General features: G+C 41.9%; 2 protein-coding genes and 1 pseudogene across 2 annotated transcripts; 1 reads left to right on the top strand and 2 right to left on the bottom strand.

Moving 5' to 3' along the window:
- Positions 1 to 331: 331 nt before the first annotated feature.
- Positions 332 to 1,303, bottom strand: LOC147161592 (growth arrest-specific protein 1-like; annotated as a pseudogene).
- Positions 1,304 to 4,044: 2,741 nt separating this feature from the next.
- On the bottom strand, positions 4,045 to 8,449 carry LOC147161591 (fructose-1,6-bisphosphatase 1-like). The gene is made up of 8 exons (XM_086095817.1): positions 8,227 to 8,449; positions 7,196 to 7,358; positions 6,706 to 6,798; positions 6,418 to 6,558; positions 6,209 to 6,346; positions 5,987 to 6,106; positions 4,315 to 4,504; positions 4,045 to 4,220 (listed from the first exon to the last, which is right to left on the bottom strand). Exons 1-7 carry the CDS (start codon positions 8,394 to 8,396, stop codon positions 4,316 to 4,318), a joined length of 1,014 nt encoding a protein of 337 aa, XP_085951943.1. The 5' UTR covers positions 8,397 to 8,449; the 3' UTR covers positions 4,045 to 4,220; position 4,315.
- A 1,664-nt stretch (positions 8,450 to 10,113) lies between these two features.
- trim23 (tripartite motif containing 23) lies at positions 10,114 to 17,167 on the top strand. Its single transcript, XM_086095816.1, has 11 exons — positions 10,114 to 10,260; positions 10,904 to 11,066; positions 11,219 to 11,340; positions 11,583 to 11,861; positions 12,763 to 12,945; positions 13,026 to 13,241; positions 13,388 to 13,522; positions 13,699 to 13,828; positions 13,922 to 14,032; positions 15,690 to 15,814; positions 15,893 to 17,167. Exons 1-11 carry the CDS (start codon positions 10,162 to 10,164, stop codon positions 16,070 to 16,072), a joined length of 1,743 nt encoding a protein of 580 aa, XP_085951942.1. The 5' UTR covers positions 10,114 to 10,161; the 3' UTR covers positions 16,073 to 17,167.
- Positions 17,168 to 17,198: the final 31 nt, after the last annotated feature.

Below are 17,198 nucleotides of genomic sequence, written 5' to 3'. Positions count from 1 at the left end.
GAAAAAATCTCACTCACAAAACACTCCCACACGCCCCCAAAAAACCTTGTCCACAAAACTCTCACACGAAAAAAAAACGTCATCAAAAAACTCTCACATTAAAAGACTCGTATTCATAGCAAAAAAATATATATAGAAAATCTTTCAAGCATATATAGCTCAAGACAATTTATCAAGTTTGATGTTACCAAGTTAAACTTGTCTACAAGTGTAAAAAAAAAAAAAAAAAAGTGAGGGAGTGAGTGTCTGCAGTGTATCTGTGTATGTGTGAAAGGCCATGACTGATGGTGCGGAGGTGGGAAATAGGAGGTGAGGGAGGTTGAGAGACATCTCTTTTAAACTGGCCAATTTTATTTTTGCGTGCATGCGCCACATTTCAGACACATTTGCGTTCAAACTGTCCAACAAGTGCAAGCGCTTCTGTCACAAAAGTTTTGTGCAGTGCTGACCCCCGCTATTGGCGGATTTTCGCGATTCGCGGTTGGGCTCGTTCATATTTCATATGAAAACCCCCCAGGTTAAAAATAAGAAGGTGACCAGCGCGCTCTGGAGCCGCGCGGACGCGCCGGAAGTGTCCACTCGCGAGTGATAACCCGCGGGGTCCCCCTCGTGATAACCCGCGGGGTCCCCCTCGTGATAACCCGCGTAGTCCTCCTCGTCCTCCTCTGAGTCCGAGAATCCGCTCCCATCCATCTCCTCCTCCTCCTCCCCCTCTTTGCAAAGCGTCTTCATGCTGACTTTAACGTACTCGCATATGTTCCTCTCCGCGCCGTCGCACACGCACGTCTCCAGCAGCCTTGCGGCGGGGATGCCGCGCATGCGCGCTATGACCGCGCGGCACTCCGCCGAGCACCGCCGCCCTCGGCCGAACAGCCTCCCGCAGTGGCGCAGGTAGTCCCCGGTGGCGGCGGCGCACGCCGGCTCCTTCTCGCACCGGCGCCGCGCGTCCGTGCAGCCCAGCCGCGCGCGCGTCCGCGGCACGCACGGCTCGATGGCTCGCTTGGTCCTGGCGCACAGTGGGTCCAGTGCGCAATCGCAGTCCTCCAGATCCGGCCCGCCGCGCGTCAGGTTGAGCTGGATCAGGGACGACACGCAGTGGCTGGGACACCTGCGGTGCTCCCCGCTCAGCACCAACGCGCATGCGTGGGTGTATTGCTCGTAGGCGTACAGGCACTCCGGCTCGCTGTGGCACTGCAGGACCGCCTTCCAGCACACGGGCCGTGGGTTCTGGTTGCGTTTCTGGTTGGCGCAGAGGCAGAGCCCGAGGAGGAGCACGAACACGCCGCATGGCCACGCGGCTGTCCGCCCCGTCGCGCGATTTGAGCGAATGCACAAAGCGGGGATCCTCGATGTCCTCATGGCTCCTCGCGTCAAAAAGTGCGCAACTTTACTAGAAAGTTACAAATGGGACCTGCTCATCCTCTCCGCAGCTATCGTTCCACGCAGTTACTTGATTTTGTGTTTGGGTGAGCAACTCCGCGGCAACTCCCCCGGCGATGATTGGATCTCAACTCTGTGACGTCACACTGGGCGGTGACGCAGCGCACACAAACTTTGGACATGAGTCCAACTGATTCTGAGGCTGAAATCTGATTGAGCATTTCGGTTTTGTCTGTCACTCACTATACATCGTTGGCATAGATGAAAAAAAAAGATAATAATAATAATGATAATAATAATAACTTAACTAATTAAGTGAAAGTGTATCATTTTATGCGGGCGCACCTCATGGCAAAGTGGTTGGGATTCACTGGTTAGCACAACGTTTCCACTTTCCCAAAATGGTAGACTTCCTTTTCAGTCTTGGCTTCTTGAGACTTTCTTGTGGGTCTATACACATGATAGACATGCCAAACAAATTTCAAGTTGATAAGGTAAACTAACTTCAAAAGATGAATTTTCAAAACATTCTAGTCAGTCTAGGCATTTTTGGTCTTGGGCCCAAATAAAAAGTTATTTAAGTGACTTGCTGAGTTTAAAAAAACAACAACAACAACAACAAAACCCGATATGAGTCAGCAAAAAGCCAAGAACACACACAAATGTTTGTGATGTTGTCTTTGTGGGTTTTAGAAGCACTGTGGCTGGGAAAGTACCAAAAGCTTTTACATGAGCTTTGTGAAAATATATACCGTCTGCATAAAAAAATAATTGGAAAAAAAAAGTTTAGAACATTTGATTTTTAAAATAAGCTGATGGGCCAGATCTGCATGTACAATGACATATATGTAAAATATTTGACTGTGTTATACTTAAAATAGTGTATTTTAATTAGGAATTTTTTTTTTTTTTAATATTTCGCTTTTTAATTTTTTTAAACATTATTTTTGGTCTACAACTGGTAAAATGACTAATATTTTTCATATTGTTATGCACATTTAATTAAATAACCGATTATTTAATTCAATAAATGAACAAATCAATACATTAAAATTACTTCAATTGATCTAATGCCATAAAATATGTTAGGACTTCTTTTTAAACATTTATTTTGGTACAATTTTTCTTCTTCAAAACATTTACACCAAAATCTTTCGGAGTCGGCAGCTCTTCATTACTAGAATTGCCTAGTAACGCACATTTCAACAAAACATTCCGCATTTTGTCATCGACATTTACTGGTCCAGTGTTGAGGCTCTGGTGTGGTTTTCTGGCGTCACTCGGCGTGGCTTTCATGTGGCACCGGGAAGACGAGCTCGGTGGTGGGAGTGGGACAAATATGGCTCCCTTTGATGCAGTTTTGGGGTTAATCCCGGGAGGTCTGACGAGCGCCACGAGAGGAGACGTCGCACACCACCATGGATGGCTGCAGTGATGAATGCTAAATAAAAAAATCCCCAAAATCTATACATCCATTTTCTGTAGTGTTTGGCTTCATTAGCGTGAACTGAAGCCCGCCCCAGCTGACTTTGGGTGAGAAAAGCAGTATACACCACGGACACACATGACAGGCCACACAAACACACTCACATCGACTGACAATTTAAAGTCTTCACTTCCCGTAAATTGACTTTTGGCGGGAGAACTGTACTGTGCTGTACTTGTATTTACCTCTTGAGGGCCTCAGTATTGGCACTTTTGTGGAGGTAGTGATATGTGCACGTTTCACTTGTGTCGGCGAGCGAACGCACCACACACAGGAGGAGGAGGAAAATAAACGGGTTGTTTTTTTGCCTTCTCCGCAACGTCTGAATATCGACTCGCTAAGCTATAATCATAATCCACGAAAAAAAAGGGGCAATAAACTTGTGCGGCCCTCGCGCACTGTACTTAAGTAAAAGTTGACTTGTGTACATGTAGATTTTTTTTTTTAATTAATTAATTATTCAACTCTTTAGTATGAGCTGCCGTTTAGTCGATTTTTTTATTTATTTTTTGCTTTGACTTGAGAGCAAAAATTTGAGCTACGAGCACAGTATGGCGGCAGTGCACGCAACTCCCCTTGTGAAGCGTCACAAGCAGATAAAGCACGTAAACAAAAAATCAATGAAAATTACACGTAACTGTCCCATAAAAGTCCATTTATCTTAATGCTAACGCTTTGCAGAGAACGACTATTACTGCAACTTATTGAGCAATTGTGACCGTCTTAGGCATCCATAAGATGGATAGATAGATAGATAGATAGATTTTTTTTTTTTTTGGGGGGGGGGGCAGGCTGGAATGGATAAAAGGCATTTCAATGGAGATGACTTGAGCGAGGTCAAGGAACAAATATTACAGCGCTGTACCTGAAAAAATGTAACAAAGTATTTCTACTCGATTACTTGCCGCCACTTTACACTTACGGACATTGTATAGCAATTCAGATGGTTTGTCCTGTTCCCAACTGACGCGCGCTCACTTCACACGTCCGCAAGTGCTCTGCTGCCAAGTTTGAAGAAAGCGGTAAAAAATTCCATCAAGAGGGAAACTTTTTGCTTTCGGTTGCCAAATTTCTGCCAAGAGAGTGCCGACGGTTACGGGCTGTGATGTTTTTTCAAAATCTCAATTCAATGTCACATGTTCCGATAGTGGAAAAAATAAGCGATTGGAGTTTTGAGATTCACAATTGTATGACAAACATTTATTTTTGTCTTCTTTTATAAACAAATGGAGGTGAAGTTGAAACAAGATGCAAATGAGAAGATCCGCCATCGTGGGAATGCGCGTCCCCCGTGAATCGTCGGCTTGCGGTTTCAGCGCAGTCGAGCGAACGAGCTGAAGAGCCAAACTGGCCCCTGTTTCATGTAAAAACCAAACGATGAACATCAACGTAACAAAGACTCGCTCTTCACAGATCGCGCGCAGAGGTGTCGCGTTGACCCGCCTCACCTCATTTGCGATGCTTCTTATAGATGGCAATGTACTCCTGCACGTCGTCGGGCGAGCCCAGCACCACAGGGACCCTCTGGTGGATGTTGGTGGGCTGGATGTCCAGAACGTTGCCGGCCCCCGTGGTGGCCATGCCGCCCGCCTGCTCCACGATGAACGCCATGGGGTTGCACTCGTACAGCAGCCGCAGCTGAGATTACCACACGCGACGCGGAAGCGACAATTACAAAGCTGTCGCACCGGCATTATAGCAACAAGATGGCGTCAAAGCACTACATGAAGGTCCTTGTCTCACTTGAACATCGTTCCATGGCACACGATACTTTTTATTGGCGTACAGCGGGTGTCAGCGAGCTTTGCTGTCAAAAGAGCCATTTTAGGCCAAATAAATAACAACAACAAAAAGAATCATCTGTCTGGAGCTGCAAAACATTTGAAGATTGTGATGAAGGAAATAGCGTGTTATTGTTAGTTTAAAGTACTAAGGGCCCAAGGACTAATTCGAGCTGCACCATAACAGAAAACAAGCATATGAAAATATATAATTGTACTTATTTATTATATTTTTGTAATTTGTTGTACTTTTTCATGCATTTTTAGACTTTTCTACTTTTTTGTCAAATTTCTTGCATATTTGGCAGCTTTAAGGACATATTGTCATTTTCTTCCTTTTTTGGACATATGTTGGCTTTTTTTGTTGACATTTTTTTTGCCTTTTTTGCTAGCAATTTTCTGGTAATTTTGTTGATATTTTAGAATATTTTTTGGTATTTCTTCTTTTGTTTTTGGACATTTTATATTTACTTTTTAAATAATTTCTTTTCTACTTATATAAAATACATTTTCTGACTTTTTTGTTTGTTGCCATTTTGTGTACATGTTATGGTAATTTTTCAGGATTTATTCTTTTGGTTTTGGACAGTTTATAGTTACTTTTTAGTTACTTTGACTTTTTTATGATAATTTTCTGTCTTTCTTTAGTTTTTGGACATTTTATGTTACTTTTTTCTTTTCTGCCTTTTTTTAAATTAAATTTGATGACATTTTTGGGCACTTTCATGGACATTTTATGATAAATTTCTACTTTTCCTCCTCTTTTTTTGACATGCATCTACCTTTCATGTATCTCTTTCTGAAAAATAACTTATTCACTGCCATTGACGGCTAAAAACGTCAAAAATACATTTGAACTATTTCTATTAGTTTAACATTTTGTTCCTCTTTTGTTAACAAGAGTATGAAAATATTTTTTTTATTGTACATTTATAACAGATATAAAAATTGTGATTAATCGTGAGTTAACTAGTGAAGTCATATGATTAATTACAATTAAAAAAATGGATTGCCTGTCGCCCCTAATTTTTTATAATTTTTTAAAAATGAATTTATGGCAGTGAATGAGTTAAAAAAAATTGGACTGTGACTTTTTAAAATATTTAACTATAAAAAAAATTATCTAGATCATTACTTCATCCAAATAATATTTTATATATAAAAGATATATATATATTTAAAAAATATTAATTTCAACAAATTTTCTTAGAGATCCACAGGGAGCCACAGGAGATGGACTAAAGAGCCACCTGTGGTTCCAGAACCGCAGGTTGCCGACCCATGGCAACCAGTGTTGTTACGCAGACATGAGGTGAACCGTTACGAGTCACATGCTCACCTTCCCCTTTGGACTCTTGGTATTGGCGGGATACAAAAAGATGCCGCCGTACACCAGCGTGCGATGGACGTCAGCAACCATGGAGCCGATGTAGCGGCTGCCGTATGGAGCAGAACCGTCCTGGAAACGCATCTTACTGGTCAGTACCGTCACACTCAATTGAGCTCAAGAAACAAACCGCTCTAGAATGTGACTCTGTTATTTATGAAATCAACCATTTACCTCAGGGAACTTCTTCTTCTGAATGTATTCTGTCACATCGGGGTAAAAATGTTGCGCGTATCCTTCATTCAAGCTGTAGATTTGGCCTTTTTTCTTGATTTTTACATCTCGGTCCACCAGGATGAACTCCCCGATGGCCTGAAGGACAAATTGAAATGTGTGAGTTTTTGGCACAATGACGAGACATCGCAGTCACGACTCGGCCTTACCGGGTCAAGCATGAAGCAGTTGACCCCTTGCCCGGTGGACAGGACCAACATGGTGGCGCTGCCGTAAAGAGCGTAACCGGCGGCTACGAGGTTCCTCCCCGGCTGCAGGGCGTCCTTCTCGCTGGGCGCGTCGTCTGTGGTCTGTTCCAGGTCAATTCAAGACATTAAAATGATTTCTTTTTTGTGAATCAATTGACAGCTCCTTTTTTTTTTTGTGTGTCAAATGTCAAATCGGGTCAAATTGGACCCGAACCTTACGAAAGGCTTAAAATAGCATTTCATGCTCACCTTTCTATAGATGGCAAAGATGGTACCAATAGAGACAAGACAGTCGATGTTTGAGGAACCATCCAGTGGGTCGAAGCAGACGATGTATTTGCCCTGCAAGAGAACAATCCTAACTTAACTTTGTTACGCTAACGTTACGCATATAACACATTTTTACAGATGTTACATTCATACATACATTCATCCATCCATACTTTAGTGATGTTATAATAACACTACCGCTGGTGTTACAGTTACGCGTTGTAATTACATTGGTATTACACTGATGTAACAGTGACGTTACTATGACCCTAAACAGATGTTACAGTTATGTTACGCTACCTTCACGCCAATGCTGCAGTGAAGTTACACTCATGTTAAAGCGAATTATAAATCTGTTACGTGAATGTAACAATGGCGTTGTGACGCTACCGGGTCACTGCACTGATGCGACAGTGATGTTAAGGTTTTTCCCGTTTTTATTGTGCACCTTGGTTTCTCAAATTCTTACCCTCTTGTCCAACTCCACCACGATGGCCTGCTCATCCTCTTCCGACACGAGCACGCAGGAGGTGAAGGACGACTTGATCATGTTGATGACCATGTCGTTGGACAGGACGTCCAGTTTTTTCACCTGGTCTCCCGTCACATTGGTGCTGCCGGCGATACCGTACCTGCCGAGTCATGGAGGAGGAGACCTTTGACTATACTAATCTGGTAACTGTGAGTATGTTGACATTGACAAAAGGGCTGTCAAAAAACAATCCCCCCAGGCCAGCGAGTGTTAACCTTTGCCTGGGTGGAAGTCCAAAGTAACATTTTCCCACTAATGACTTTAAGCCTTTAACTCATTCACTGCCATTGACGGTTATAAACGTCAAAAAAATCATTTGAACTATTTCTATTAGTTCATTTATTTTTTTGCAATTAATCGTGAGTCATGCGATTAATTACGATAAAACAAATGAATCACCTGACGCCCCTAATTTTTAATAATCATCTCTTCAGGTGATTACAATTTGTAATTGTAATTAATCGCATGACTTTTACAAGTTAACTCGCGATTAATCACACATTTTATATCTGTTCTAAATGCACAATATTTTTTTTTCTAGGTTTTCATACTCTTGTTAATAAAAGTGGAAAAAAAATTAAAATAATAGAAATAGTTCAAATAAATTGTTTATGTTTATAGCCGTCAATGGCAGTGAATGAGTTAAAATATTGCTCATATCAAATACATTCGTTATGGAAATCTGTTTTAGCATTTATTCAATATAAAGGACATCAAATCTATCTGAAGGTCGTACTGGTGGGCCAAAAGTGGTACGAGTCCGTCCTGAAGTCTACTAGTGCACTGAATCGTACTGCTAGTGAATACAGTGAGCATATACATGGATTTAAAGATCTAGCATATTGAATAAATGCTAAACGGCTTTCCATATCAGTCTCTCCAGAGAAGCCTTTTAGATAGCAAACTGAGTGATCGTCATTTGTGAATTTAAAAAAAAAAAAGGAAAGAAAAAGGAAATCGCTTCTCACAAGTTGGCGATGCCGGCTTTCCTGACGGCGGTGGAGATGGCTTTGACAGCCGTGCAGATGGAGTTGAGCAGGGTGGTGAGCTCGCCGGTTCCGTGGGCCTTCCTGCCCTCCTCCAGCACGAACCTGTTGAGGGTCAGCACGTTGGTGTCGAAGGCTCCCTTCTCAGACATTTTCGCCGTCAGGTGCGGGGACCTTGTGCCTCGAATGAAGTGGAGCCGCAGTTGACAACGGGGAGTGGGGGCCGGGGAGGCCTTATGGGGGGGGGGGGGGGGGGGGCTGCAAGCGTGCCAGCCAATCACAAGTGACTGCACGTTTGAATGGGCAAAGTTCAAGAGATAATGAACATGCTTTACCTTTCAGTTGTTCAATATGTTATTAAATATCACTGTCAATAATATTATGATTCTCACTTTGCACTTATTGTATAAATATTATAGTAGCACAAATATACTACATGTATGACTTACCATCCATCCATCCATCCATCTGGCTAGCTAGCTAACTTACATGTTTTTGTGGCTCGCGACAGACAATTAAGAGAGTTCAAGGTTTTTTTTCTGTCTAGATGGATTGTTTCTTTTTAATTCGGTAAAAAATCTGGGTCAAAATTGCATTTTTTTTTAAATTTATTTAGAGATATTACAAACCTTTTTTTCTCATAAATTCCTTCTTAACACATGTTGAACACCAATATTTATATTTCGTTGTCACTATTTTCCATGATTGATTGAATTTGTTGTGAAAATAATCGATTTAATACCAATAAAATGGAGTCTAACTTTTGTATATAATATACATTTATGTGATATTCACAGTTATAACGGCCTTCTACGATGTGGCCCACGACAAAAATGAGTTTGACACCTCTGGTCTATGGTATTCAATTGAAGATGTGTACCGTACTGTACTGCGTTTTGCTAACAAAACAAGCATTCATTCCAGTGTAATTGTTGTAAAAATGTAACAAAGAGAAGTGCTGACCTCAGTATTTTAGCAAACAAAATCCCATTGTTGGCTTCCCCACCTCACAATAACAAATGCTTCAAGCTCTCAGACAGTGATATCCAATGCATATTGATTCCCTGAACAACTGCACTGTAGGATTTTAATGGTTTAGGTTTTCCTGTCAGGGGTGTGCACACTTTTGATGTAAGCGGTTTTTGGTGCTCAGTTATTTTGAGGCACTTTGTCATTTATTACACAGCCTACTTACTGCCAGTCTTTCAGTGTTGTCCCATGAAAATGCAACTATTTTTGTTGTTTTTTTAATTTGTAAATAAACGTGCTTTGAAAGTAACAAAAACGATCATTTTTGCTTACCGCCGAGGTCACCCGACTGACGTCTGCCAGACATGTTTCACAACAAAAGACCAGAGTTGAACTTTGAACTCTTGCAAGTCAAAGCGTGTGTGATAGCAGTCATTGATGCAGCTCATTGCATTTTCTTCTTGGTTAATGATAAACGATGTGATTGAACAGGCAAATACAGAACATCTAGTAAAGTGAAATGTTGTTGTTGGCGTAGTGCGGTAGCGTTGAGTTGCGCCTAGGCACATATCCCATCAAGCAAAATTATGATGATTTTGTCTCAAATTACTCACAAATGTACTTAGTTATCATGAAATGTGTGCCTCTTTTGTTTATTGCCTCATTCGCTTAAATGAGATTTGAGTCGCTTGAGGAATGCGAAAGTAGTTGGACGTTTCAATAAAATAAAATAAAAGTGGGGAATAGAATGTTAATAAAGATTTTTGTTATAAAATATCCTTTTTGCGAACAGGATTCGCATAAATGTTTTGGTGAGGAATTACTAAATCAAAAAACGTCATAAAAGCAATTCTAATGTACTATGACGTGAGGCAAAACCGGAAGTGTGACGAGGCTCGTCTTGTGTAACCCGCGCATGCTCAGTGGGCTCGGCGCAGCTGTTCCGCAATGGCTGCCTTTGCCGCAGGAATAAACAAGCAGGGCGTCCTGACGACCATGGAGCCGTGCGTTCGACACAGCCGGGCGGCCAACGGAGGCGCCGTCAAGGTCGAGGAGATTTACGAACTACAACTAAAACACGAATAAATGTGTTGTTTTGGGCCATTTTTGTGCGGCAAGCCTTCGAGGCTGCTGACTTGAGTGCTGAACGCCGCATAGACGTCACCTAGCTTACCGTGGCAATAATATCTCGCTACAAATAATGTCTAAATCAACACTTGTGCAGAGTTTTAGTTTGAAATCTTAAAACGTGTCGCTAGTTGGTGTCTGGTAGCAGCCTGTAGGTGACATCACCTTTGTGTGTGTGTGTGTGTGTGTGCATGCGTGCTGAGCAGGCCCACGGCTCCATATTTATTTCTGCATTCCTTCATTCCCAACAGCCTACAGGAACTTTGGGGAACTCCATTATTTGTTGGAAAAACTCCACCTGTTTCGTGTTTTGTTGCTCAGGCCAAATAAGTACTAATATCAAAGCAGCCATGTATTAAGTACCTGGCAGATAATTGAGTCAATTTAAGCTAAAGGTATGCGTGCAACTTTCTCTCAAAAAGTAGATTTTTTTAATTTAAAGAGTAATTACACATTGTCATGAGTCATTGTGCATGTGTGATGTGGTTTGCACACAGCACATGCATGGGTGGTCCATTCAAGTGTGGTTGTGGTAATCTTGTGTGTGTGTGTTGACTCACAGGTGCTCGAGTGCGGCGTCTGTGAGGACGTCTTCTCCCTCCAAGGCGACAAGGTGCCCCGCCTGCTGCTGTGCGGTCACACCGTGTGTCACGACTGCCTAACCCGGCTGCCCCTGCACGGCCGGGCAGTCCGCTGCCCGTTTGACCGGCAAGTGACAGAACTGGGTAAGTTATTTGTTCAACGTGAGCACCGTAAGCGTTACCCACCGACATCAAAAAGTGTGATTTTAAAAATGCCCTAAAAAAATCTTACAGAAGTGAACTGAATCAGACCACTTGGTGTTAATGGCGCTTTGCTGTTTCATCTTTCCATCCAGGCGACTCTGGAGTTTGGGGTCTGAAGAAGAACTTTGCTCTCCTCGAGCTTCTGGAGCGACTGCAGAACGGTGCCACCAACCAGTCGGGCATGGCGGAGGATGTTCTGAGGGGAATGGGCGAGGTGAGACCAGACGAGCGTGGAAACTTCCTTTCGCAACCATTTTCGATGTCTTTCCTTTTCCTACCACAGTGTGAAAGGTTTTAAAATGTATTTTCAAACCTATTATAATAAATGGGAATACACAGGAATAAGACTGCATCATTAGTTTCTAATTGTTTGTAATTTGAAATATTTACCAAATTCCTCTTTTTAACCTCCCATGAAAAATTGATTGCAAGTCGACCCCTTTTCTCCTCTTGCAGTGCGTCATCCGCTGCGACGAGGACGAGAGCCACACGGCCACCGTGTACTGCACCGTGTGCGCCACCCACCTGTGCGGCGAGTGCTCGCAGCTCACGCACTCCACCCGCACGCTGGCCAAGCACCGGCGGGTGCCGCTGGCCGACAAGCCGCACGAGAAGACGCTGTGCCCGCAGCACCAGGTGCACGCCATCGAGTTTGTGTGCCTGGAGGAGGCGTGCCTGCCGGGCCCGCTCATGTGCTGCGTGTGCAAGGAGTACGGCAAGCACCAGGGACACAAGGTCAGTTCGCGCGCTGGCATTAGCATTAGCTTGACACTTTAATCATTTGTGCACGGGTCACGACCCGCAGTAAACTAGTATTTGTGGGAGGGTACGTTTTCAAATGTGTGAATTCTGGAAACATTTACAACATGTAGGTTATTCTTTTTCTCATTCCAACAATTCCGTTTTCTGACAAATGCACCTTGGGAATAATTTTTTCCAAAATTCCCACATTCCCAAATTCCACATTTTCCCACCTATATCATTTCTTATCATACCACATTTTTCAACCAACATATTGCAAATTTCATATATGTAATTTCCATTACATTTTTCCCTATCTGAGGTCCTAAATTTCCGTCCCTCTTTAATGGACCGCGTCATCTACTTTACCCACTTCTTATGCTGCATTCAGGGAAACTGGGAAATAAGAATCATCCGTTAAACAAACATTTGCGGTTGGACGCTGCATTTAGAACAGATCATTTTCATTCGCCTGATGCCTTAAAAAGGGAAGTCAACCACCCAAAATTTCTTGACAATAATATATTCTATGCTGCCCCACGAGTCTAAATACGGTTTTCTGATCAATATTGCGTTGGTTAAGCAGCAAAATCCAGCAGTTTTTATCAATATCACAAGGCGGCCATTTTGCCACTTGCTGTCAACTAAAGATGACTTCACAGTGGCTCATGAGCAAAATGGCCGCCTCCTGAGATGGATAAAAAAAAGGCTGGATTTTGCTTCATAACTCAAAGTCCACAAATGAAATATTAATCAGATTGTCGCGTTTAGACTAATAAGGTCACATATAGCGTATTATTGTCAAGAAATGTTTAAGATTGACTTAATCTATAAATGTCCCATCTTTTTCAAGAAATGGCAACTTTTTGTTGTTGCGTTCTTGCTTTTTCTTCAGCATGCCGTCCTGGAGACGGAGGCCAACCAGATCCGGGCGTCCATCTTGGACATGGCGCACTGCATCCGCACATTCACAGAGGAAGTGTCGGAGTACTCCAGGAAGCTGGTGGGCATCGTGCAGCAGATCGAGGGCGGCGAGCGGATCGTGGAGGACGGCGTCGGCATGGCGCACACGGAACACGTGAGGCCCGCTCGCATGTTTCCAAACGTGATTCGTTTACAAACGAGGACAAAATAATGATTTGTCCGTGTCCCGAGCAGGTGCCCGGCACGGCGGAGAGCGCTCGCTCCTGCGTGCGCGCCTACTTCGCCGACCTCCACGAGACGCTGTGCCGTCAGGAGGAGATGGCGCTGAGCGTGGTGGACGCCCACGTCCGCGAGAGGCTCATCTGGTTGAGGCAGCAGCAGGAGGACATGACCATCCTGCTGTCCCAGGTGTCCACCGCCTGCCTGCACTGCGAGAAGACGCTTCAACAGGTGGGACGAGAGCGTATTTGGAGTAAAAACTGGCAATGGTTCGGGTTCGGCTAAAGACTGAACGGACTCATTTTCAGCTTTTTTTTTTTCTTTTTTTTTCATGATGGCTTCATGAATGGTCCAATCGAAATGAATTTGCCCTGCAGGACGACTGCAGAGTCGTACTGGCCAAGCAGGAGATCAACTGTCTTCTGGAGACTCTTCAGAAGCAGCAGCATCAGTTCACAGAGTTGGCTGACCACATCCAGCTGGACGCGGGCATCCCGGTCACCTTCACCAAGGTACGCCCGGGGGGGCGGGTCCCATTTCAGCATTTAATTCATCGTGTGCCAATATTGTCTGCGCAATGAGGACAAAGTGCGTATTATATTAGCACGTGCCGCGGAGCTACTGATTGTCGGGGATATGCTAAGATGCTCAACGGGGCTTTCCATGTGTTTTTGCTTGCCATGTTCAGGACAACCGCGTTCACATCGGTCCCAAGATGGAGATCCGCGTGGTGACTCTGGGGCTGGACGGTGCCGGCAAAACCACCATCCTCTTCAAGCTCAAACAGGATGAGTTCATGCAGCCCATTCCTACCATTGGTACGCCAAACACTTAAAAAAAAATATATATATATATATATCGCTCCATATATCGCCACTAGTGTTGTCCAATTAAATTTTTTTTTTTTAAAGGTTTCAATGTGGAGACAGTGGAGTATAAGAACTTGAAATTCACCATCTGGGACGTGGGAGGAAAACATAAGCTGAGGCCACTGTGGAAACACTATTATCTAAACACTCAAGGTAACATGTTTGGGCTTTTTTCAATGTTGTTACAATCTTTTTACTTTGCTCTTCTTGCCATCGGGGTATTTGCAAGGTTAAGAAATCGAAATTTGAGGCCTTTGAGATTCAATTTAGGACGTCTTGTCTTTGTAAATTTGAATTAGATGTGGGTGAATTTCATGTCGCGGTATTTAAAGAAATGTTTGTTAGTTTTTTGGTCAGGATTTTTAAAAAGTATATTTCGATTTTAAAAAAATGAAGTCGTCGTGACTTATTTATAGATCTTTTTAAATCCCATTTGTCTTAAATTTAAGACTTCTTCGTCACTTTAAGTATGACTTAAGTATGAGTGAATATTTTAAGAATTTTTGAAATAATATTATTGACATTTCAGTTTTTAATGTACATTTTTAAAACCTTTTTTTAATTTAAGACATAATGACCTTTTTTATGACCCCTAAATCAGATTTAAAGACATCACCTTCAATGAGTGGGTGAATATTTTACAGAATTTTGCTATTACATTGTTGATGTTCAAGTATTTTATAAATAATAATTAAGCCTTTCGGAAATGTAATTTAGATCTCTAAATCCACTTGTGATCATATTTAACTCAACTGTGATCAAGTTTGCTCCCCAAAACATAAAAACGTTCTATTTTAAATATTGCCATGGTCCCAAAAACGTATTATACTTTTTTTTTTTTATGTTTTTATATGCTAGAGCAATCAGAAGGCTTTGATGCGCAACCTCTGACTTGAAGAGGTTGCTTAAAGCAATGGTAGTTATTTTATATATATATATATATATATATAAAATAACTACATATATATATATATACATATATATATATATATAAAATAACTACATATATATATATATATATATATATATGTATATATATATATATATATGTATACATATATATAAATATATATATGTATATGTATATATATATATATATATATATATATATATATATATATATATATATATTATATATGTATGTATATATATATATATATATGTATATATATATATATATGTATGTATATATATATATATATGTATGTATATATATATATATATATATGTATATATATATATATATATATGTATGTATATTATATATATATATATATGTATATATATATATATATATATATATATATATATATATATATATATATATATATATATATATATATATATATATATATATATATATATATATATATATATATATATATATATATATATAAACGGCCAGCAGGTGGCAGCAGAGTATAAGAGCAACCAGGGCCATGTTGCAACAAGCTCTTTTCCCCAGTGTTTTCAACAGGTTTGTGAATAATGATGAAACTTAGCTATATTCTAATGCTAATTGCTCCAAAACGGAAACAAATACAAATATACTTTTTTTTTCCTGGTGAAAGAAGATTCTTTTTTGGTAGGTTCCATGTTTTTATAGCAAGAGAGCACAATATTCTGTGGGCCTTGCAAAATCAGTCAAAATCCAGTAAAACAAGCCGGGAGCGAAGGGGGTTGCTTCAGCGAAAATGGCTGCGACTGATGGACTCAACCGCTCTCTTTTACGAAATACGACCACTAGGGAGTAATCAAGTCTACTCGATGATGAGCGAAATGTCAAAGCTCTTTTCCTCTTCCTCTGCAGCGGTGGTGTTTGTTATTGACAGCTGTCATCGGGACCGACTGATGGAGGCGCACAGCGAGCTGGCCAAGCTGCTGACTGAGAAGGAGCTGAGAGACGCATTGCTCCTCATCTTTGCTAACAAGCAGGTACTGGACAGCGGTATAAAACTTTGATCAAATTTAAGACCTCTCACCATCACCATCACCATCTTTTTGCTTTCTCAGGACGTTCCCGGCGCCGTTTCCGTGGAGGAGATGACGGAGTTGCTGAGCCTGCACAAGCTGTGCTGCGGCAGGAGCTGGCACATCCAGGGCTGCGACGCCCGCAGCGGGGTGGGCCTCCACGAGGGCCTGGATTGGCTCTCCAGACAGCTGGTGGCCGCCGGCGTCCTGGACGTGGCCTAGGAAGGGGGGGGGGGGGGGGACACTTGGGGAGCGCTTAGCTGTGAACAAACACTTGAAGGTACACGTTGGAAGAGCCTCGACCTGGATTACCGCTCTCCTCCTCCGAGGGGAGCCAGTGAGGTACTAAAAAAAAAGAAGCCCGCTACCGCCCCCGTGAGCAAGCTGAAGGAAGCTGTTCTAGTATCTATTCAATATCCTCTTAAGTCCCATGTACATTCTTTGTCCTCACTGGTAAAACAATTCAGTGCACAACTTAGGGCCCTTTTAGTTAAGAGCTGTTTTACTAGCAACATTTTTCCACTGCTGGCTTCAGTTAGACTACTAATGTTACTATGGAGGCAAAACTGTGCACATCTGCACGCTACTTGATCTACTCGTGAAAAGCTAGATGTTAAATAGAATTTTATAGCAGCATGCAATTGTCATATGGTGCAGGTTTAATTGCATAAAAGTAAGGGAACAAATGTTAATATTGTCTTTTTTTTTATACTAGTGAGGACAAAGAATGTAATCGAACATGGACCTTCAAGCTGGATTTCAAAGTTATTGAATAAATGCTAAATGCAGGCATACGCAATAACAGCTGATTTTTTGTTGGTGGAAATTTTTTTATTAGGGTCTGTACTGTTACAGAACAAAAAAGTTTACTGACAATATTTATAGTGTTTTTTTTTTTTTTTGCACGTTAAAATAGGGCAAATGCACTTGCTGTCCGTTGCCTCGTCGTAGTTAGGCGGACAAACTCTCTACTGTCTCCTTCCAGTATTAACGTCACGACTCTGGACGGTTTTGTGGAAACCGTCGGGACTAAACCCGCCGCCTCATTGTGATGTAATGTGAACCCGTGAAAACCCCTCCCGCCACTGACACACAACCTTTGAGTTTATTCATTGCTATGTAATGTTTACTACTTATGTAAAAAAAAAAGAAGAAAAAAAATAAGTAAATGTGGTGTGAAGCCTTTTTCCGCGTAGTTTGCAAAAACGTAGAAGCACAACGCGTCTCAACATCTTTTGTTACCATCTGACTCGATGACGGCTTTTTTTGGTAAATTATTCGTATTGTGATGCTGTCAAATAAACTGACTGACCAGAATTGTCTGCGTCTGTCCTTTTTGTTTGGGGGG

Source organism: Leptonotus elevatus, chromosome 15 (genome assembly GCF_054856555.1).
Source record: "Leptonotus elevatus isolate MCC_2025b chromosome 15, RoL_Lele_1.0, whole genome shotgun sequence".
NCBI classification, from domain to species: domain Eukaryota; kingdom Metazoa; phylum Chordata; class Actinopteri; order Syngnathiformes; family Syngnathidae; genus Leptonotus; species Leptonotus elevatus.
This window is presented reverse-complemented; position numbering and strand designations above follow the sequence as displayed.